This window comes from Gopherus evgoodei, chromosome 3, assembly GCF_007399415.2.
Source record: "Gopherus evgoodei ecotype Sinaloan lineage chromosome 3, rGopEvg1_v1.p, whole genome shotgun sequence".
Taxonomy (NCBI): Eukaryota; Metazoa; Chordata; order Testudines; family Testudinidae; genus Gopherus; species Gopherus evgoodei.
In genome coordinates this window covers 85,950,840-85,974,963 of record NC_044324.1, presented here as the reverse complement: position 1 = coordinate 85,974,963, position 24,124 = coordinate 85,950,840, and the positions used below count along the sequence as shown (strand labels likewise).

The 24,124-nt window shown below is 45.1% G+C and overlaps 1 protein-coding gene across 1 annotated transcript in view; it reads left to right on the top strand.

The window, feature by feature from the left end:
- The window catches only part of MCHR2 (melanin concentrating hormone receptor 2), a 52,357-nt gene that overhangs the window by 13,905 nt on the left and 14,328 nt on the right, over positions 1-24,124 (top strand). Inside the window, exon 2 of the mRNA XM_030554225.1 lies at positions 249-458. Within this exon, the coding sequence (XP_030410085.1) occupies positions 249-458 (210 nt within the window). The remainder of the gene's footprint in view (positions 1-248; positions 459-24,124) is intronic.

The following is a 24,124-nucleotide window of genomic DNA, read 5'->3' as shown; positions in this document are numbered from 1 at the left end:
TCATCTAGTAACCAGGTCAGAGGGCCTGAGTTTCGCCTCTCACTTACCGTAGCTTTACCTCATGGTGCTCCATCAACTACAGTGGAAGTATTGAGAGTGGAGAATCAGGCCCAGAGATTTTTTAAATTTTTATAAATTTTGAAAGAGAAGTTTGGGCTACCCAGGTGGGCACTGAAAACTAAAGAGCATTAGCTCAGCAACATTGATGTTGACTATGTCAAGTAATCTGTTTTCCCCATTTATTTCAGGTCTAGAAAAAAAAACATTCCAGATATCTATATCTGCAATCTGGCTGTAGCAGATTTGGTTCATATCATTGGCATGCCCTTTCTCATTCATCAGTGGGCCCGTGGAGGAGAGTGGGTGTTTGGCAGCCCTCTGTGTACCATCATTACATCCTTAGACACATGCAATCAGTTTGCATGCAGCGCTATTATGACAGTCATGAGTTTGGACAGGTACGTGGTTTAATCTGAATATATCCTAATTCTGTACAACAAATGCAACACTATTTTAATGTCATGTTTAAAAAGAGCTTTTCACAAATCCATCTTTATTAATTCCTGAATAAGAAATGTTATCTTTTCTGCAGGTGTTAGTTTACAAACAGTATGAATACCCTTTTCTTGCTGTTTTAGGCCCCAGGTTAGCGATGTACTTGAACACATGCCTAATTTTAAGCATGGAAGCAATCTCATTAACTTCAGTGGAACTATCTCAGGGTTAAAGTTAAGCACATGCTTATGCAGCTTGCTGCATTGGGGGTGCAGATTATATTAATAATCAATTTCCCAAATAAACTATATATATTTTAATGATTATAGTGTAATAATAATAAAAATGGCTTCATGGTGAACTACAGAAGCCTTGATTTTAAAATAAAACAGTGACAAATAGTATATCTGTTTATATTATTTCTGAAAATAAATGGACAGGAAGGACAAGTGTACAGTGAACCTAGGATGCTTTTACAAGTGTAGTAGAAAGGTGAACAAAAAAAAAACACCACCAATTCAGGAATAGAAGGAAAGCATTAAGGAAATGTTAAAGAGAGATATGAGTTAGGATAAGAAGAGGTGAGGGGTAGAAAGATTGATTTGTAAGATGTTGCTATGAAAGGTGCCAACTAAAACCATGGGTGTGGATTATATCATCAGAGGAGAATAAAGAGAAGACTAAGGATAGAAATTTGAAGGCATATCAATGGAGAATAAAATAGAAAAATGAAATCTAGAAACAGCTTTAAAAGTAGGTAACTATATCCAGTTTTTCCTGGGATAGATAAGTGTATTAACATTAGACGTAGCAATTGAATGACAAGGAATTGAATAAAAAAAAAAGAGAAAATGATAATTGTCGCTCAAATCCAGTTTTTAAGGTAGGGATCTGGCAGAGCCGCCAACAGGGGGCACAAAAGCGACGTTAAAGCACTGCCGTGGCAAAGGCTCTGCTCAAAGCACAGCCGTATCAGCACTTTAATGTCATTACCTCTTTTGCGCCCCCTAGGCCACCGATGGGGTGGGGCAGGGTGAGGAGAGAGAAAGGAGCAACTGCCCTGTGGCTGGTGATTTAAAAGGGCCCGGGGCTCAGACTGCTGCTACTGCGGCAGCGGCTGGAGTCCTGGACTCTTTAAATCACAGCTGGAGCCCCGGGCAGTGCCGGCCAGGCAGCACAGATGGGCTGGCTGGAGGATGCTGATCCCCGGCCCTGCCCCTTCTACCTGAGGCCCCGCCCCTTGGACATAGAGCCAGCCCCCATAGTGGTAAGAGCTCAATTTTACTTTCACCCCTGACTTTATGGCCACTTCTAAACAAAGATAGGTTGAGCATGTTGGCTACCAAATCCTTATTTGTGTCTGTCACCTTGCTGGATAATATTATTTTCCCCAGAAATACTTCCCCTAGCAGTGGTCCTTCATGAGCTACATTAGAGAGCCATCCAATCGTAGCATTGATATCATAGCCTTTACACCTTGAAAAACAACTTTATATACGAGTGCTTCAAGAAGTGACATAAACAACTGCCTCTCCATGGTTAGCTGGAAATTGCACGGGCTGCCTAGCAGGGTTTGCCTTTCATTTACTTGATTTAATATTTAATAATAAATCATTTAAGCAAAACTCTAAAAACTACTTGGGTTGCTAATGCATACTGTCATTTACAACAAGGTTTCCCACAGTGACACTGATTGAGTGACCATAGCTAGCCCCCACTAGGACCCCGGTCACAAGGGCTTTAAGGGCTTGGCTACACTGGAGAGTTGCAGCGCTGATGGTGGGTTTACAGCACTGCAACTTAGTAACTGTCCACACCTGCAAGGCACATCCAGCGCTGCAACTCCCTGGCTGCAGCGCTGGCTGTACACCTGGTCTGCTTGGGGTGTAACGATTGCAGCGCTGGTGATGCAGCGCTGCTCGTCAAGTGTGGCCACCAAAAGCGCTGTTATTGGCCTCCAGGGTATTAGGAGGTATCCCAGAATTCCTGTCCACAACAAACCGGAAGAATGGCTGAACTCCGAGCTCCCGAGCTACTTATCTAAAAAATAAACACAGCTGCTCTTTGCTCCAGCGAGTGACGAGCGGAGGCAGGGGAATTGCTTTGGAATGTTCACAGCTGTTTGCTTGAGGAAAGAGAGGAGTCCGTGTTGAGCAGCTGCTTATGTGGTCTGAAGGCTATTTAGGAGTGCATAATTTGCATTTAGTGACTAAGAGAGGGGTGGGGGAAGGGCTCGAAACTTTTAAAATGATTGAAGGTTGGTGCTGTGTATCTTACAGTCCTTAGAACTTGCAAGGCAGGGAGCTGAGAACAGTGTCAGCTCCAAAAATCCACTCTCTCTGTCTCCCCCATGCTCCCTGTCACACTCCATCCCACCCCCCTGTTTTGAAAAGTATGTTGCAGCCACTTGAACACTGGGATAGCTGCCCACAATGCACCACTCCAACAGCGCTGCAAATGCTGCAAATGTGGCCACACTGCAGCGCTGGTAGCTGTCAGTGTGGTCACACTGCAGCGCTTTCCCTACACAGCTGTACGAAGACAGCTGTAACTCCCAGCGCTGTACAACTGTAAGTGTAGCCATACCTTGAGGCATTTGTGCTGCTTAATATAGATTAATGTTGATGTCACAAGCAAACTTTAAGTACATAAAACAAAGCTGGAGTCATGGCAGCAGAACTTTAGTCTGTTGCTAAAGGGACACATCCTCAGGAACAACTCACAGCTCCTGTCGTTCTAGTGGAGGAGGAGACACACATCAGAACTTATTCCAATGTCCTTTATATCAAAAGTAAATCCACTGAAGTCAGTGGAGTTACATCAGTTATGTACACAAGTTATGTTGACTCAGCTGCATCACAGAGAGATGTGAACAATCCACGCCCCTAAGGGAAACAGTTAAGATGACCCATCCCTCAGTGTAGACAGCACTATGTTGATGGAAGCAGCTGCTATAGCAGTTTAATTGAAGACATAGCCTTACTCTGTTCCCAGTCATGGCTGGCTCCAGACACCAGCGAAGGAAGCAGGTGCCTGAGGCGGCCAATAGAAAGGGGCAGCACTCCGTCCAGTACTGGGGCCGCATATCTAGGTCTTCAGCAGCACTTCAGCGGCGGGTCCTTCACTCCGTCTCTTCTTCTTCGGCGACACTTCAGCGGGAGCATCTTGTTTTTGTTTTTCGCTGGTTGGGGTGGCAAAAAAGCTGGAGCTGGCCCTGCTCCCAGTGAAGGAAGGGTCAAACCTCCAATTCACTGAAATATGAACAGGATCCAACATATACAATCTAAATCCATCAAGTAATAAACCAGGAATTGGGGACACTAAATTAGAATTGCAGATTCAATGACATTTGAGTAGTGGTAACAGAAAAGCATCTTGAAACTTCACATCACAGTTATGCCTGGTTAGTTTAATCCTTCTGATAACCAAGGGTTAGTGGCAAAATGAGTTCTTTCAGTTACATTCTTATCTCAATGGATTTGTTTTAAGATAATGAAATGAATTTTAACACGTTTTCTTTTGCAAAAGTCTGATTTGAAAATGTTTTAACACACCAGAGCATGATAGACAATATAAATCCCAGAGGTTAAATTCAGGTATCAAAACCTCATATAGTCATTCTCAATTTTTTTCTATCTGCCAGACAGAAATGTGCAGATAATCCAAAAACTACCACCCGCCTCTCCCTATGGGGGAAAAAGCCTCCTTGCTTTATGTTCTTATTAATATTCAAAAAATATATATTTTAGTAAATTAAAGGCGTCCATAAAACTAAAATATCCTAATCAAGAACTGAGCAAAACTAATCACTGTGAGCCTGACTCTACTTTTACATCAGTTTACACTGGTTCCACTCTACTGTCTTCAGTAGACTTATTCCTGATTTGCACTGGACTATGTGAGACTGGAATCAGGCCCTCTGTTACAAAACTGTTAGAGTTAGGCTTCAGCCATGGGTCTCAGATCCAGATGTCTGTGATCCTGCTAAAGTCAGCAGCAAAGCTCCTATAGATTTCACTGGATACAGCAGGATGAGACACTTTAGATTTAGATCTAAATTTGAGCTTCCCTAAAGTTTGGTGTTCACATTAAGGCCCATAATAGAGATAGCCCTGAGCCATGAAACTGAGTTTGTGATGTAAATACATATCCAAACATACCTAATGTTCAGTGGAACAAAAATTGGTCAAGTATTCCAGTTCAGGCAGATCTCTAATCTCTACATAAGAATGGCCATACTGGATCAGCCCAAAGGTCCATCTAGCCCAGTATCCTGTCTTCCGACAGTGGCCAGTGCCATGTGTTTAAGAGGGAATGAGCAGAACAGGCAACCATCAAGTGTTCCATCCCCTGTTGCTAAGCCAGTATTCCTGATGAAACTCTCCATTATACTCAGTTAGTTCACAGTTTGAGAGAAGGCAAGTTCAGCATCTTAAAATTATCTATTGTATAATAAATATATATTAAAAATTAAACACATCTAGGACTTAAAATGTTATAGTATAAGGGATACCAGATACTCCCCTCTGCAGAATGAAAGAACAGAAGTAAACATGGAGAAAAAAGGCAAAGGGGCTGTAAGCTGCGAGGCATATCTCCGCTACCTTAACACACTCAGAGCTGTCCGTGGCCTGCATGTGTGAATGTTCAGTGGAAATGGAGGAGAGAGGTATGCAGCCAGCTGCAGGAGGAGAATGCAGCTGCTCTAACATGCTGTGCTTTCTTCGGTAGGCATCTGAGAAGGTTCCCCATAAAACTGAAGGTAACATAGAAGTTTGCCACCTTGTTGAGGTTGGCAAGGGTTTCCACAGTTGAGGAGGGCTCTCTCCTCCAAAAGCTTTGGTGAAAGGGAGGAAGAATCTTGAGAATGACCTCTTCATTGCTCGTCCTGAAGTGGAGCTCAGCCAGAGATGTTGTACTGGGCAATGCATTCCTCTTCTCCCAGGATGGGACATCAGGGCTGTTCTGAGAAGACTCAGTTTGCCTATCCTAACACATCCTTCTCAGGAGCTCAACTGACAATACAATTAGATTAGATGGACTCTGGGTCCTTCTCTAGCACTGCACACTGAATGTGAATTGCAGACAAAACTGAAATCAGTGAGAAAAGCAGCACGCACAGACATACTACAGAAAGGAAAACTATGTTAAAGCCAAGGAAATGAGTAAATAATTCAGGCCAGATTCATTCTTGCTGCTACAGGAAGGGATAAGTTACACCTTCCTGCACCAGCCTGAACTCATGATCTTCAGGGTAAGTTTGATTCACATCAAGGAAAGGAACTGCTGATGCATACCCTGAGCCAAATCTAGCCACATGAGCATCATAGAATATCAGGGTTGAAAGGGACCTCAGGAGGTCATCTAGTCCAACTTCCTGCTCAAAGCAGGACCAATCCCCAACTAAATCATCCCAGCCAGGGCTTTGTCAAGCCAGGCCTTAAAAACCTCTAAGGATGGAGATTCCACCACCTCCCTAGGTAACCCATTCCAGTGCTTCATCACCCTCCTGGTGAAAACGCTTTTCCTAATATCCAACCTCCCTCACTGTAACTTGAGACCATTACTCCTTGTTCTGAGGATATACTCATGTCAGTCAATTTAGTGATTTCCTTTCTTGTGCTAGATTTCATTTTATCAGCTTTGGGTTCTGCACTGAGGAGTTCAAGGAATGAGAGCTAGAAAATTTAATGAATTTAGAAATACAGGGCAGGAGCAGTACCTTTACAGGCAAATTTCTATTACTAAAAATGCCTAAACATGTAATTAAGTGATCCAGAAGTAAAGTCATCATAAAACATTTAAAGCAATAAAAATAGCTAAGGGCCAGATTATGATATCCTTATTCATATCAAGTAGTTCATTGCCCCAGGATTAATCATATTGATATCAATGAGATTACTGTTGGCATAAGGTACTACTCAGTCTGAGTAAGGTATTACTATCTAAATAATTGTGAACCTGATTTGCCTGTTTAAATGTGCATTTAATCAACTTCAGGTCTTCTGGTATAGTGTATTTGGCTGATCTCTTTTTCTATAACTCAGATGGAAAAGCGATGGGCCAATCTCAAAAGCTTAGCATTGGCATTCCAGTCTGATAAGCACCCACAACTTTGGTGGCGTCTCTAAATCAGAGTTTACAAAACTGGGATGAGATTCATAGGAGAACAAGCATCTCCATAAGACTCTGTACTTCCAGTTTTGGTCCTGAAGATTCGTGGGCCCAAAATAAAGAGGATAGGGTTTGTACCTCATCTAAACTGGTTCCCCAGTTCTAAAAAGGCTCTAGAATAATCATACTGATATACTTTGCACTTATGTAGCACTTTTCATACAAAGATCTCAAAGCACTATACAAAAGGTGGATAAATATTATTAGTCCCATTTTACAAGTTGGGCACTTGAAACACAGAGAGGTTGTGTGTCTAAGGTCATATAGACTCAGCAGCAGAACTGAGATTAGACCAAGGTCTCCTTGCTCCCAGTCCATTGCTCAACCAGAAATCTCATTTTGCCCTAAGGCTGCCTTATGCCTCTCTGGTCAAGTAAAGAGACATTAAAGTGGATGTAAATATAATTTATTACACTTTAAAGCCCCTTTACACTGCCCTTTGTGCAAATAAAAATTCCCCTCCCCACCATGAATAAAATTGTATTAAGTGTTTAGACAGCAGACATTCACCTTTGAACTGCTTCAGAATTCTTCATCTTGGATTGAAAAAAAACCTTATGCTAAAATTAAGAAAATATAGTATAAGCTTTTTAAAAGCAATATCAGGGAGCGCTCAATTTGCAAATACATATTTTCTTCACTTTTTATTTTACCTTCACTCTTAAACTGAAACTCCATTCTCTATTCAAACATACAGTACATAGTAGAGAAAGGGTAGTGTATATTCATAGAGTTCAAAGTCAGAAAGGACCATTAGATCACCTAATCTGACCTCCTGTATATCACAGACTATTAAATTTCACTTTGTTGCCCCGTACTGAGCCCCGTACTGAGCCCCGTACTGTTGTGTTTGGCTAATGCGTATCTTCCAGAAAGGCATCCAGTCTTGATCTGAAGAACACAAAAGATGGAGAATCCACCATGTCCCTTGGGAGTTTGTTTGCAGCCTGAATCACTCTCACTACCATTTTCCTGTTTAAATTTGTCTGTCTTCACCTGCCAGCTATTGGAATTGTTATGGTGACAGGTTTCAGAGTGCTAGCCGTGTTAGTCTGTATCAGCAAAAACAAACTCCTTGTTGGTCTTGTTATGCTTTTCTCCACTAGATTTAAGAGTCCTTTAGTACTCAGTATTTTATCCCCATGAAAGTATTTATACACTGTAATCAAGTCAATCTTCTTTTTGATAAGCTAAAAAGGTTGCTAAACTTGCATTGCTCCTCTCTACAGTCTCAAGAATGCATTTCTTCCAAAGATGTTGCATTGGTTAAAGAAAATTACAAAGTAACAATCTGGAAGTTTACTATAGATGCACCTGCACATTATCGTCTTCTCTAAGTTAAAGCCACCTTAGAAGTAAAAGATTCATAGGCATTTACAAATCAAAGACTGTTGCATTAATTCAGTCTGTGGCGCAATGATGCTCTCCATCTCAGAATATACTGCAGTTGTTTCCAAAAATTTAGACTAGAGCATGTGTGTGATAAAAAAATTGATGACTGATAAAAAGAATAGAAATAATGTATTTTCTAAACAGGAATCACTTTCAAAACTCATTTATTATGATTATGTCATCATTATCTAGCACTACAGATGTACATCACACTGTGAAACAGGTAAAGTGTGTAAACAGATAAGACTGACTGTTACTAGATTTTCCCATTACTTTGAGATACGCTCATTTATTAGGGTTACTCTTCTTGGAGGGGTGGGTTCTGTAATTCTATCAATGTACTGCTTGTGTGACTTGTATTCTCATACGGAGCTCTACTTCTCCTTTCTGCAAGTTCCCTTCCAATGGAGCTATTCTGCAGGACCTACGTTCCCCGGGGCTGGGTCCTTCCAGCCCCAGAATCAGACTGACACACATACACACACACATTAACAGAGTCCATCTGAGAGGACTGGGTTAATCAGCACTCCCAAACTGACCCCTTAAATGTCCTGGATCCAGCAGGCTGGGTCAAACAGCACTTCCAAGCTGTCACCCTCATATGCCATGGGCACTGGATTGGAATAGAGTATGCCTGAGCAGGCTGGGTCGAGCAGCACTTCCAAGCTGCTACCCCCATATGCCCTAGGTTCAGCACATCCCTATCCCCATATTCATGTTACAATTGTTCTGGTAGTAACCCACTTGATGAGCAAACCCCACAGGATTTTGGGGCGCTGCAGAGATCTTTAGCTTAGGTACAAGGAGTGTTGCTGCAGACACACACACAGAGACACAGAGAGAGACACACACAGAGAAACAACCAGCTTAACCGTGAAAGTTAGTTATTGCCAGGTAATAACCATACAAGGGGAGCCAAACAAACAAAACAGTTATAATATTAAATCTAACTGAAATTTGATCACACAAGTCAGGTTTAGAAAACTGTAACTGATCACACAAGTCAGGGTCAGAAGGCTATGCCTAGAGAGAGAGAGTTAGGTTCTCACCACTTAGTAACGTTTGAATTAATTGGGGTTCTCAAGTGGTGGGAAATGAGTCAGACAGGCTGGATACTGTGCGCTGGTTCCCCAAGAACACAGAGCTGATAGGTAACAATTCCCCCCTTTGATGGGATGAATCAATTACTCTAAATGTCCATTCTTGAGAAAACTACATATGTTAAAGAGCAGCTTAGCTGTGACCAAGGCAGTGTTGGTTTTAGTGGGAATGGCTTCCACCCATTTGGAAAAGGGATCTACTATTACCAGGCAGTATTTATTTCCTCTACTGCTGGTGGGTAAAGGGCCTGTAACAGGGTGCAGATTCACCACAGCAGCACCTCCTGCTGGCTGGTTAGGGAATTAGCTCTTTCAGCAGAGCATCATCGATAGTGGTGTCTCTCCCACCATTACTGTCAGTCTCCACCATCCTCACAGTTGGATGCACATCACTCCCAGACCATGGCATGCACTTCTGGACATTGCCTTCCGGCTGTGCCTGCTCTGCTGGCTCTCCCCACCTTCCGGGGGACCGGCAGCTTCAGGTTCTATCACTCACCTCAGTGGCTCACTGCAGTCCTCAGCTTAGCCCCTTTTCTCCAAGGGCAAAGTGCCGTCTGGCTTAGCCACTCTCATCACTGGCAAGTGGAGGGGCCCGGCCCACCCGCTACTCTGGGCCCCGTCCCAGGAACCCTCTAGCAGCAGCCACTTACTGCCCTCCTCCAACTCTCTTCCACTGCCTCCTTCCCTGGGCCACTTCTCCATAGCCCCAGCACCTTCTCTGCCCCTATGTGTCAGGGCCCCAGTCTGGCAGCCATCAGCCTAGAGCTCTCCCAGCCTCTGCAGACCCTGTCCTGTCCTGTCCTGTCTTGGGTTCTTCCGTCTTTGCCCTCCGGGGAGACACTGCCTTTCTCGTTCCCCTGAAGCCTTCTTATAAGGCCAGGTCTGGCCCTGATTAGCTGCTTTCAAGCCTCCACTTGATTGGCTCCCAATAAGCCCTTTCAGGATTAGTGGGGACTCTGTGCAGCCTCTGTGCAGCCTCGCTGGCTTGCTTTAACCCTTTCCATGCCAGAGTGGGGCAGCTGCCCCACTACACAGCTTGTAATCTATCTGAATCCAGGACCATGGACCCTCTATTCTTTGGTGTCCCAATGCATTTTTTTGAACCTGGTGATCAGCATTAACCATGGCGCACTGCAGACGATTATGACACCTCTGATCTATATCTGCTTTCATGCCTGGCCACCACTCTGTATCTTTAACCCTATTTAAAATATCCTGTTTTTCTCTATGCCCTTGCTGATGCACAAATTGAATCAGGTCCTCCCGTACCCAGCTGGGGACTATCCAGTGCCCTTGACAACCTGCATCCACTACCCTCAAGACATCTGCAACCTTCTCAATCCTATATTTTTCTGTGGGATCTCTCCCCGTCTTGGCTAAGGACCAGATGTCTGTATCCCCATCTTGAAGGGTACTTAAGTCCTAGGTATCTATTCCTTTGCCTAAAGTTTTTCCTCTGGTAGTTACTGCCTCTATTTGTTCTACCTGGTCTGTGTCTCTAATGTGGTTACTAGTAGCAACAGCTTTGGCTAAGGCATCAGTTCTGTTCTAGAATGCTTCTTCAGAGTGATTTTTCTGATGCCCTTTTGTGTGAGTCACCCAGGTGTCTCCAGTTCTTTCCTTGATCAGATTTGCTGTTTATCTCCATTTGTCTGAATGAGAAATGAAGCGCCCATCTGCGGCTATCATTTCTCTATTCAACCAAAGGGGAAGCCACACAGTGATTGCTCTGGCTGTCCATTCAGTGTAAATAGTAACAGAAGTGTCCCAGGATTCATAAGCTAGGACAGCTCTAACTGCATCCACCTCAGCTGCTTGGGCAGAATGGGGGCGAGCTAGTCCTTGGACCATCTCTCAGTCATTTATGCGGATGGCTCCATACCCTGTTTGGCAATGACCCATATGGTAGAAACTTGAGTCATCTGTAAACCAAACTGCAAACCCCTTCTGTTTAGCATCTGCAAGCCTCGTGCCTCCCTTGACTGGCCATTCAAGGTGTTTTACAAGTGGGAGGGGGCAGGTATGCTCCTCTCCTTCTATAATTAGCCCATACAGGTCTGGTGAAATGGCTTGTTCTTTTTTAAACTTAATTCCTCAGTTTACTAAGGTGAGGATCCATTGAGCAATGCAGGGGTTAGCGACCTGGACGTCCTATATTTTCCCAATATGATGTACTTGAGTGTGGAATGCACCATCTGAACAGTGACCTTCGACCCTCTAATAATAAATTCCCAATGAGTGAGGTTCCAGACCAATGCAAGACACTCCTTTTCACTGGGGCTAAAGCCTTGCTCTGTTTGATCCAGGAGCCTCCAGACATGTGCAATGACTCTGAGCTTGTCGCATTGCCTTTGGTTGAGAGTAGCTCCGATGCTTGTATCTGCAGAGGTCAATTAGATCACAAAGGGCAGGGTAAGGTCAGGATAAACCAGGGCAGAAGCAATAGCCAAACCTTGTTTCAAGGTGGCCAGGGCAGTCTATTGGTCTGGTCCCCATTTCCAAATCCTGCGTTGTTTTTTTAAATAATTGATACAGAGGCTTGGCTTTGTCAGAGAACATTTCAATGAACTTTCTGGAGAAATTAAAAGTTCCTTAGAGAGCTCGCAGGGAGTGCGTGTCAGTGGAAGCAGGAAGCTTTCCTATAATTTCTACCCTTTGTTGATTGGGAATCCGGCCATCCTCCCCAAGACACACCCCCTGGTATTTCACTTGTTGCTCTACTAACTGAGCTTTTCTCTATTTACCTTAAATCGAGTTTCCTGCACTACAGTCAACACCTTCCGGGTGATTTCCCTGTTCATTTCCGAAGTGGGGGTGTGTATTAGGATGTCATCCACGTATGAAATTATGTGTGATTGGTGGTCAGGGTGCAAATGGTTCCGCTTTTAGTGACCTGGGCATGACAAATACTAGGGGAAGAATAGAAACCTTGAGGAGTCTGGCTGGTGGCATATTGTCATCCCCTATAGGTAAAAGCAAACTTATACCAACATGAAGGATGGAGAGATATAGCCATGAAAGCATTAGCCAAATCGATCACAGAGAACCATTTTGAGCCAGCTGCTACAATTTCTTTGTATTCAGCTCCTACATGGGCTGCTGCAAGGGTGGCCGCATTTAATGCATGGAAGTCTATTGTCATTCTGTAAATGACAATGTCTGCCTTAAGGACTGGCCATACTGATGAATTGCAGATACTTTGCATAGGCACAAGCACCCTTTGTTCCTAGAGGCAGTCTATAGTATTTTTAATGCCCTCCTCTGCTGCAGCTGGGTACTTATATTGCCTTTGAGGAGGGGGATCTTTTCCCTCAATCTAAACTTCAGCATTATGTTTTCCACACTCTGCCTTATTTTTAGTCCATACCGTGGAAAATTCTTGTACTCATGGATCACTAATGGAGATTAGGGTGGTTGTGGGTGCCTTTATAGCAGCACAACAATGCACAGCAGAGATCTCTGCAGTCCCCCCCCCCTTCTAAAGTCCATAACACACCGTTAGCTAGATCCACAGTTAGCTGAAATGTTCGGAAGAAAGGAACACCTAGGATTCCCTTCTCATTTCCCTCATGAGCACAGCATTCTACTGTCCCTGTAGTCGTCAATTTGCAAGGGAACATCCTACCAGAATTCCTGGATTTCTCCACCATACCCACTGAGTTGAACCTGTTTAGCGGTGGGTCTCCCTCCAGAGATCTAGAATGTTTACTGATGCTCCGGTGTCCACTAGCAATTGGGCTAACATCCCTGGGTTCCCCACTATAGCCTTCACAGTGGCTCTCCCTCATACATCACACTGAAGTCTTGCTATCAGCTGAGGAGGCCTATGGGGAACCGGGCACCCATACTGATCGGCCGACTCCCTCGAGAGCCTCCACTCAGAAGAGGGGGCAGGGATCTGGTTTTGACAGGAAGTGGGCATGGGGAACGCACTCTGTACCGGGCCGTGGGCTGAGGGGGGCCTCCCTGCATTAACTCTGTTCTCTGCATGATCTGAGACAAAGCATTAATCAAGATGCTGAGGGGCTGGTGATTATATTTTCCAATATCCTCCCTAAGTTCACCAGCTCCTTCCAAATCATGTTCCTAAGGATCTCCTTGGGTCGATGCTGCCCAGGGTTGTGGGGGGTAGGGGAATTATAATTGGGAGGGCGACTGACAGAGTGAGAACCTTTATTTGGAAATGTGATAGCCTGTATGGGCTCTGAGGTAGTCTTTTTGCTGATTTGTCTTTTTAAGGCACCAGTCTCTTGCAACAAATCCCCTGCTTGTTTGATTTTTGCCACTAGTTCATTCCAGGTTAGGTATTCTACATCCACAGCCCACATGGTCATTTTTGTCTGAGAATTTAGTCCTGCATAAGTGTTTTGTACTAACTCATATCCCTGATAATGGGAAGTATATTCCCATTCTCCTCTGTCTAGGGTAATGAATCAGAGAGAGCTGCCAGCACCTTCTTTGGAATTAGATAAGCTTTGGGGGCCTCTCCTTGTTTCTGCTCTTCCATTATATATAGTTTCTTGAGGGAAGAAGCAGGCAGTAATATTTTGAGAGCACTTATCCATTCCCCGGTCCTGCAGCAGTCCGCTTCCAAGAACCTACTATGCCTATTTCCAGAGCATCTGTATCACAAGGAAAGGCACATAACTGCGCCAACTGGATTAAGTCCAGGCCATCAACAGAGGGCTACATTTGCCAATTGCAAGCCAGCCATGCCATAGCAGTGTCACGGTTCGATGGCCCCACTCTCTGTGCAATAGCCTTGGCCTGACTAGGAGATCATCTTACTACGTCCGTGACCAGCTCCATTGTGGGAAGATCGGCTCTTGCAACTATGTGTTTAACTTCCCTTGTGGAAACGGGCAATATCATGCATGTGTGGCCAGTCTGGGTTGAATGGGGTTTTTGGGGTCAGCATGAGGGGGTATCTCTATTTTACCAGGGGGCTCCAAATCGCAATCCTCTCTCAACCTTACAGCTGCTACCACTCCCTTATGGGCGCTAAGGTGGGTATGCAATTTACTAATCTCTGCCTCACATTTCTGATGGCCTGCTGCTGCCTTGGCTGCCTTATTCTCATCTACAAGGAAGCGAGTTGCTGGTCTCGATTCTTCTAACAAATTTTTTTTTGTGTGTTAACTCTTTCCTATACTGTTCTGCATTCCTGCTGGCCTTGTCCCTCTTCTCTTGCATATTTCTGAGTAGGGTCACCATTTTAAGCTTTTCTGCTATAAATTCACACCTGTCTGTCTCACATTTGTTCAAATGCTGTTGTAACTGCTTTTTCTCCAGCTCCAGTTCATGCCTTCTCTTTACCATTTCAACCATCTCCAGACATGCACAAAATAATGCCTATGCAGCAGCCACATTGTCATAAACAGATAGCTAAGGGTTAATGTCTCTTTCACCTGAAACACCTGACCAGAGAACCAATCAGGAAACCGGATTTTTTCAACTTTGGGTGGAGGGAAGTGTGTCTCTGAGTCTTTTGTCTGTCTGCCTGCTGTCTCTGAGCTTTGGAGAAGTAGTTCTATTTTCTAGTCTTCTGTTTCTAAGTGTAAGGACAAAGAGATCAGATAGTAAGTTCTATGGTTTCTTTTCTTTGGTATTTGCATGAATATAAGTGCTGGAGTGCTTTGATTTGTATTCTTTTTGAATAAGGCTGTTTATTCAATATTCTTTTAAGCAATTGACCCTGTGTTGTATCATCTAAATACAGAGAGCACATTTGTATGTATTTTTCTTTCTTTTTATATAAAGCTTTCTTTTAAGACCTGTTGGAGTTTTTCTTTACTTCAGGAAAATTGAGTCTGTACTCACCAGGGAATTGGTGGGAGGAAGAAATCAAGGGGAGAGCTGTGTGTTGGATTGCTAGCCTGATTTTGCATTTCCTCTGGGTGAAGAGGAAAGGGCTTTTGTTCCAGGATTGGGAACGGAGAGGGGGAATCACTCTGTGTAGTTTCACAGAGCTTGTGTCTGTGTATCTCTCCAGGAGCACCTGGAGGGGGGAAGGGAAACAGGATTATTTCCCTTTGTTGTGAGACTCAAGGGATTTGGGTCTTGGGGTCCCCAGGGAAGGTTTTTCAGTGGGACCAGAGTGCCCCAAAACACTCTAATTTTTTGGGTGGTGGCAGCAAGTACCAGGTCCAAGCTGGTAACTAAGCTTGGAGGTTTTCATGCTAACCCCCATATTTTGGACGCTAAGGTCCAGATCTGGGAATAAGGTTATAACATGGTGGCAGTAGGTGGGATCTAGACAGAATCCAGAAGCCAGTAGGAATATTATATTTTTCTTTTCTCTGCTAAGGGCTTTTTAGCAGAGAGAAACAGTTTGGTTTTAAAAGGGAAACAGAGAGAATTTTTTTTTCTGCTCTCTCTAGCAGTTTGTGGTTTGCATGTTAAGCGAGAAGACTGTTGAGGGTCTTTTGTCATGCAATAGCCCTCCCATTAGGGGGCAAGTACCAGCACTTATATGCATGCAAATAAAGTGGTTTTTCTGGTTTCCCTTCATTGAACATTAGCTACAGAGAGAAAGGGAAAAAAGCACTGTTGCTAGGCAGACTTCAGGAGGCAACAGAGATCCTGCAGTTCAGAAGATAAACACCGGAGGGCACCCCAACACAAGAAAACAGGAACCATGACTTCTAAGGCAAAGATTGACGCCGAAGAACAAATCAAAGAAGCTGAACACAGGCGACAGATGGAGATGAAAGAAAAGGAAGAAAGCATCAAACAGGCAGCCCAAGAGGCAGCACACAAAAGAAAACTAGAAGAAGAAGAGGTAGCCTACCGAAGGAAACAAGCAGAAGATGAGTTGGCCCACAGAAGGAAGCAAGAAGAAGAAGAGTTGGCCCACCGCCGAGAAATGGAAAAACAACAAAAAGAGAATGAAGAAAAGGAAAAACAGAGAAAACATGAACTGGACTTGGCAAAAGCTGGGCTGCATGTGCCAGCCAACCCTAACAACCCGGCGCCAATTATTGCTCCACAGCACAGGAAATTTCCCACCTACAAGGCAGGTGATGACACCGAGGCCTTCCTGGAAAATTTTGAAAGAGCTTGTCTTGGGTACAACATCCCCGAAGACCAGTACATGGTAGAATTAAGGCCACAACTCAGTGGACCTTTAGCAGAGGTGGCAGCTGAAATGCCTAAGCTGCAAATGAACGACTATAAACTTTTTCAAACCAAGGCCAGATACAGGATGGGGATAACCCCAGATCATGCCCGTCGGCGCTTCAGAACCCAAAAATGGAAACCAGAGGTGTCATTTCCCAAACACGCCTACTACATTGCAAAAAACTATGAGGCCTGGTTAACAGGAAACAACATTCAAACCTTGGAAGAAGTGAACCTCCTCATACAAATGGAGCAGTTCTTGGATGGTGTTCCTGAAGACATCACACGGTACATACAAGATAGAAATCCCAAAACTATCGCTGAGGCGGGGGAGATTGGAGCCAAATGGATGGAACTGGCAGAAAGCAAAAAAGCTACTGTCAAGGGGAACGATTACCCCAGGGGGCACACAGACCATAAACCCTACAACCGAGGACAGCCAAAGACCCTACATACCACCCAAGTAAAGCCACAGATACCCTACTCTTCAACCTCACCAGTCTCCAGTAACTCACCTCGGCCCAGTGACCCATCAGATGGAAGATGCTTTAAGTGTAATGAACTGGGACATATCAAGGCCAACTGTCCCAAGAACACCATGCGAGTGCAATTCATTACACCACCATCACCCCAAAGATCCCCAGGCCCAGATGCCTCTCAAATACCCTTGGAGCGAAGGGAAAATTTGAGAGTGGGCGGAAAGAAGGTTACTGCGTGGAGAGACACGGGGGCACAAGTGTCAGCTATCCACCAATCCTTCGTTGACCCCAAATTCATCAACCCAAAGGCCAAAGTTACAATTTACCCCTTCATGTCACAAGCTGTAGACTTGCCTACAGCTCAACTGCCTGTCCAGTACAAAGGCTGGTCAGGAATGTGGACTTTTGCAGTCTATGACAATTATCCTATCCCCATGCTACTGGGGGAAGACTTGGCCAACCAGGTGAGGCGGGCCAAGAGAGTGGGAATGGTTACCCGTAGCCAAACCAGGCAAGCTTCCAGACCCATTCCTGTTCCTGAGCCGTCCACAGAGGCCCCGTCTGTGTTACCAGAGACCCAGACAGAGGTAGTGGACCCGGATTCCATGCCTACCACTGAAACAGCCACAGCATCTCCAGTCCCAGGCCCGGAACTGGAACAGCAACCAGCACCAGCAAGTGCAACCACATCTTCAAACTCAACGCCAGAGGGCGCCAGCGAGCCAGAACTGGCAGAAGCACACGACAGCCATACCCAAAAGGCTCAGCCAGAGCCTGAAATACCCTCAGGTGCACCAGCGGAGAGTGGTTCACCAGCAACGGAAACAACCCCATCACCTACATCGCTTCCAGAGGGACCAAGCCCAAGTCCACAGTCTGAGAAAGAACTGGTGACCCCAGCCTCAAGGGAACAGTTCCAGACTGAGCAGGAAGCAGATGACAGCCTTCAGAAAGCTTGGGCGGCGGCACGGAGCACCCCACCGCCTCTCAGCTCTTCTAATCGATCCCGGTTTGTTATAGACCAAGGACTTTTATACAAGGAAATTCTTTCTGGTGGACACCGGGAAGAATGGCAGCCGCAAAAACAGTTGGTGGTTCCCACTAAGTACCGGGGGAAGCTCTTAAGCTTAGCCCATGATCATCCCAGTGGCCATGCTGGGGTGAACAGAACCAAGGACCGGTTGGGGAAGTCCTTCCACTGGGAGGGGATGGGCAAGGATGTTGCCAAGTATGTCCAGTCTTGTGAGGTATGCCAAAGAGTGGGTAAGCCTCAAGACCAGGTCAGGGCCCCTCTCCAGCCACTCCCCATAACTGAGGTCCCATTTCAGCGAGTAGCTGTGCATATTCTGGGCCCTTTCCCAAAAAAGACGCCCAGAGGAAAGCAATACGTACTGACTTTAGTGGACTTTGCTACCCGATGGCCAGAAGCAGTAGCTCTAGGCAACACCAGGGCTAACACTGTGTGCCTGGCCCTAACAGACATCTTTGCCAGGGTAGGTTGGCCCTCCGACATCCTTACAGATTCAGGGTCTAATTTCCTGGCAGGGACCATGGAAAAACTGTGGGAAACTCATGGAGTGAATCACTTGGTTGCCACCCCGTACCACCATCAAACCAATGGCCTGGTGGAAAGGTTCAATGGAACTTTGGGGGCCATGATACGAAAATTCATCAATGAATTCTCCAATAATTGGGACCTAGTGTTGCAGCAGTTGCTGTTTGCCTACAGGGCTGTACCACATCCCAGTTTAGGGTTTTCACCATTTGAACTTGTGTATGGTCACGAGGTTAAGGGGCCATTACAGTTGGTGAAGCAGCAATGGGAGGGGTTTACGCCTTCTCCAGAAACTAACATTCTGGACTTTGTAAGCAACCTACAAAGCACCCTCCGACACTCTTTAGCCCTTGCTAGAGAGAACCTAAAGGATGCTCAAGAAGAGCAAAAGGCCTGGTATGACAGACATGCCAGAGAACGTTCCTTCAAGGTAGGAGACCAGGTTATGGTCTTGAAGGCGCAACAGGCCCATAAGATGGAAGCATCATGGGAAGGGCCATTCACGGTCCAAGAGCGCCTGGGAACTGTGAACTACCTCATAGCATTTCCCAATTCCTCACTAAAGCCTAAAGTGTACCATGTTAATTCTCTCAAGCCTTTCTATTCCAGAGACTTACAGGTTTGTCAGTTTACAGTCCAGGGAGATGATGCTGAGTGGCCTGACGGTGTCTACTACGACGGGAAAAAAGACGGTGGCGTGGAAGAGGTGAACCTCTCAACCACCCTGGAACGTCTGCAGCGGCAACAAATCAAGGAGCTGTGCACTAGCTTCGCCCCATTGTTCTCAGCCACCCCAGGACGGACTGAACGGGCATACCACTCCATTGATACAGGTAATGCTCACCCAATCAGAACCCCACCCTACCGAGTGTCTCCTCATGCCCAAGCTGCTATAGAACGGGAGATCCAGAACATGCTACAGATGGGTATAATCCGCTCATCTACCAGTGCATGGGCATCTCCAGTGGTTCTAGTACCCAAACCAGATGGGGAAATACGCTTTTGCGTGGACTACCGTAAGCTAAATGCGGTAACTCGTCCGGACAACTATCCAATGCCACGCACTGATGAGCTATTGGAGAAGTTGGGACGTGCCCAGTTCATCTCTACAATAGACTTAACCAAGGGGTACTGGCAAGTACCGCTAGATGAACCTGCCAAGGAGAGGTCAGCATTCGTCACCCATGCGGGGGTGTATGAATTCAATGTCCTTCCTTTCGGCCTTCGAAATGCACCCGCCACCTTCCAGAGGCTGGTAGACGGTCTACTAGCTGGACTGGGAGAATTTGCAGTTGCCTACCTCGATGATGTGGCCATTTTTTCAGACTCCTGGCCCGAACACCTACTCCACCTGGAAAAGGTCTTTGAGCGCATCAGGCAGGCAGGACTAACTGTTAAGGCCAAAAAGTGTCAAATAGGCCAAAACAGAGTGACTTACCTGGGGCACCAGGTGGGTCGAGGAACCATAAACCCCCTACAGGCCAAGGTGGATGCTATCCAAAAGTGGCCTGTCCCAAGGTCAAAGAAACAGGTCCAATCCTTCTTAGGCTTGGCCGGATACTACAGGCGATTTGTACCACACTACAGCCAAATCGCTGCCCCATTGACCGACCTAACCAAAAAGACCCAGCCAAATGCCGTTAAGTGGACTAATGAGTGTCAAAAAGCCTTTACCCAGCTTAAGGCGATGCTCATGTCTGACCCTGTGCTCAGGGCCCCGGACTTTGACAAGCCATTCCTAGTAACCACAGATGCATCTGAGCGTGGTATAGGAGCAGTGCTCATGCAGGAAGCAACAGATCACAACTTCCATCCTGTCGTGTTTCTCAGCAAGAAACTGTCTGAGAGGGAAAGTCACTGGTCAGTCAGTGAAAAGGAATGCTATGCCATTGTGTACGCCCTGGAAAAGCTACGCCCATATGTTTGGGGACGGCGGTTCAAACTACAAACTGACCATGCTGCACTCAAGTGGCTTCATACTGCCAAGGGGAACAACAAGAAACTTCTTCGTTGGAGTTTAGCTCTCCAAGATTTTGATTTTGACATTCAACACATCACAGGAGCTTCTAACAAAGTTGCTGATGCACTCTCCCGTGAGAGTTTCCCAGAATCCAGTAGTTAAAAAGTGTTCTTAACATGTAAAGTCTGTTAGTTATATACTTAGTAGTATATGTAAAGGTGCATGTGTTGTATTAATCTGTTTATTTTCAAGTTCTAGAAGGAAATTGCCGCCAGTGAGCTTCCCCACTGTCTGCAATTTGGGGGGCGTGTCATAAACAGATAGCTAAGGGTTAATGTCTCTTTCACCTGAAACACCTGACCAGAGAACCAATCAGGAAACCGGATTTTTTCAACTTTGGGTGGAGGGAAGTGTGTCTCTGAGTCTTTTGTCTGTCTGCCTGCTGTCTCTGAGCTTTGGAGAAGTAGTTCTATTTTCTAGTCTTCTGTTTCTAAGTGTAAGGACAAAGAGATCAGATAGTAAGTTCTATGGTTTCTTTTCTTTGGTATTTGCATGAATATAAGTGCTGGAGTGCTTTGATTTGTATTCTTTTTGAATAAGGCTGTTTATTCAATATTCTTTTAAGCAATTGACCCTGTGTTGTATCATCTAAATACAGAGAGCACATTTGTATGTATTTTTCTTTCTTTTTATATAAAGCTTTCTTTTAAGACCTGTTGGAGTTTTTCTTTACTTCAGGAAAATTGAGTCTGTACTCACCAGGGAATTGGTGGGAGGAAGAAATCAAGGGGAGAGCTGTGTGTTGGATTGCTAGCCTGATTTTGCATTTCCTCTGGGTGAAGAGGAAAGGGCTTTTGTTCCAGGATTGGGAACGGAGAGGGGGGAATCACTCTGTGTAGTTTCACAGAGCTTGTGTCTGTGTATCTCTCCAGGAGCACCTGGAGGGGGGAAGGGAAACAGGATTATTTCCCTTTGTTGTGAGACTCAAGGGATTTGGGTCTTGGGGTCCCCAGGGAAGGTTTTTCAGTGGGACCAGAGTGCCCCAAAACACTCTAATTTTTTGGGTGGTGGCAGCAAGTACCAGGTCCAAGCTGGTAACTAAGCTTGGAGGTTTTCATGCTAACCCCCATATTTTGGACGCTAAGGTCCAGATCTGGGAATAAGGTTATAACACACATCCTTTGCACTACCCCGTGGCATAATGGTTGTGAAATATTATTCAAAGCTCAGACTCACTTCAACCAGGGGATTCTCACTCTTAAAGCACTCAGTTTCCCAGGGGCATTTCCCCTTCTTCATTAACCATCTCTCTAACCTGTTGCTTTTCTCCTATCTCAAGTGAGCAGACAACGGGGGGTTTTTTCAGCGAACTCTACTTCCCTTATCTCACTAATGGGCTCTACCAAAAGCCCTTTCATGCAGTCATAGTATTGCTCTAAAATTTTTACTTTTAAGACACAGCTCTTAAAAACTTATTGCTCAGTCCTATAGTTATTCTAAGCATGATTCTTAACTGAAATGTCACCAAATATTCTATGAGAGGGGGACCTCGCTAAAGGAGCTTAGTCTGAAAAAGGAAGAGATAGTTTGCGCAGCTCCGTGCCTCAATTTCGCCACTCCGCTCTGCAGCAGCTACCCAACAAGGGCCACATCATTAGGGTCATGTGATGCCCATGTTCCTCTACCAATTAGTTACCAGATTTGCCCATTAGTTTGGGGTATGCACATTTCTTAGGGTTACTCTTCTTGGTGGGGGGTTCCATAATTCTATCAATGTACTGTTTGTGTCACTCATGTTCTCATATGGAGCTCTACTTCTCACTTCTTCGAATTCCCTCCCAGTGGAGCTATCTTGCAGGACCTAGGTTCCCCAGGGCTGGGTTCTTCCAGCCCCAGAATCAGATGGACACACACACACACACGCACACGCACACACACACACACACACACTAACAGAGTGCATCTGAGAGGACTAGGTTAATCAGCTCTCCAAGCTGATCCCTTATGTGTCCTGGACTCGGTAGGCTGGATCAAGCAGCACTTCCAAGCTGTCACCCTCATATGCCCTTGAACTCAGTAGGCTGGGTCAAACAGCACTTCCAAGCTGTCACCCCCATATGCCATGGGCACCGCACTGGAATAGAGTATGCCTGAGCAGGCTGGGTTGAGCAGCACTTCCAAGCTGCCACCCTCATGTGCCCCAGGTTCAGCAAGTAGTAACCCACTTGATGAGCAAAACCCACAGGATTTTGGGGCACTGCAGAGATCTTTAGCTTAGGTACAAGGAGCATTGCTGCAGAGACAGAGAAATAGAGAGAAAAAACAACCAGCTTACCCATGAAAGTTATTTATTGCCAGATAATAACCATAGGTAAGCCAACAAACAAAACAGTTATAATATTAAATCTAACTTTAAATTTGATTACAAAAGTCAGGTTTAGAAAACTGTAACCAATCATGCAATTCAGGGTCAGAAGGCTATACCTAGAGAGAGAGAGAGAGAGAGGTTCTCACCACTCCATGAAGCTTGAATTGATCTGGGGTCCCAGGTGGTGGTGGTAGCTGAGGGTCTGGAGTGCTGGAGACAGGCAGAGCCCCCAGCACAATCAATCAGAAGAAGATGAAGTCCCAGTGGAACTGATGCAGATGTTGGATCCAGGCATTAGAACCCTTATTTGAGCGTGGGTAGGGGGGTTTGTAGGGAAACAATAATGGTTCAAGGGAGAACACTAGACTTGTTTATGGGTAAACTGATGGCTCAAGGGAGTATTCCAAAGTTGTTTTGTTCAGGCTAGACAATAGGAACTGATCATTCCTATGGGTGGTGTTCCTTCCAGGGAGCTCACAATGCAATAAGGCAGCTTCAGTATTTTGGATACCAATAAAGGATTCACTACTAGAATTGGTCTGATAACTACTGAGCTGGGTGTGTGCAGATGTGGGTTCATTAACATCTGGAGCAGAGATTCCCCCATCATGCAGTGCTTCCCTGCTTTTCTGGTCCCAGAGTTCAGTGTGGTTCTTGCCTTGGAATCTCTGTTCTCCATTCTGTATGCTAATGGAAATGCCTACCTGTCCTGTATTTGATGCAAATGAGGCTAGGGGAGTTTCCTTAATCCTGTCACCCTTGTCTGGGGGCGGGGTTAGGTGTGTCTCCCACTGCCTTTTCATTGCTTTTTGTACGTCTTTCTTCTGACCAGCTTTGGTTCAAGCAGAGGCTGTGGTGAGGGGCGGTGGGGGAGGAAGGTCTTTTGTGAGTCAGGCTGAGTACTGAGCCTTGGTTCCCCAAGAACACAGAGCTAATAGGTAACATGACCCAAAGAGTAAAAAGCTAAAGGTTATCATTGACAGAGTACAGGAAAATATGAAGGAAATAAAATGAAGCGTGTGCTATATATCTTGAGTGTTTTGAAGGATAGCTGGAGGGTGATATCTTAGAAATATTAAAATAGGTGATCTTGATGGTTTTACAGTAGTTTGTGGAAAGAGGAAAGTATGAATGCTGGTGAACATTAAATGTACTAAGCATGCCATTAAATGGTGCTTGGGAGAAAAGGTCCCAAGAAAACACTAAATTGCTCCTCTCTTCAACAAAGCTTGCAAAATAAAACAAATCTGGAGTTTGTTGGCCAAATCATTTTGCAGATACAATGGGCCCCAAAAAGTTACACAATCACTTTATAGTACAGATACATTTCAGGATAGATACATTTTGAATACACTGTCATTAAATTACAGAAACCTTTTCCAAAAGAGAAAATGGGCACTTTTTGAAATTCACGTATCTTCACAACTCCTTATCTGATTTTTTACAAACTTCCCAGAAAAATTCTACCCAGGGTTTAGC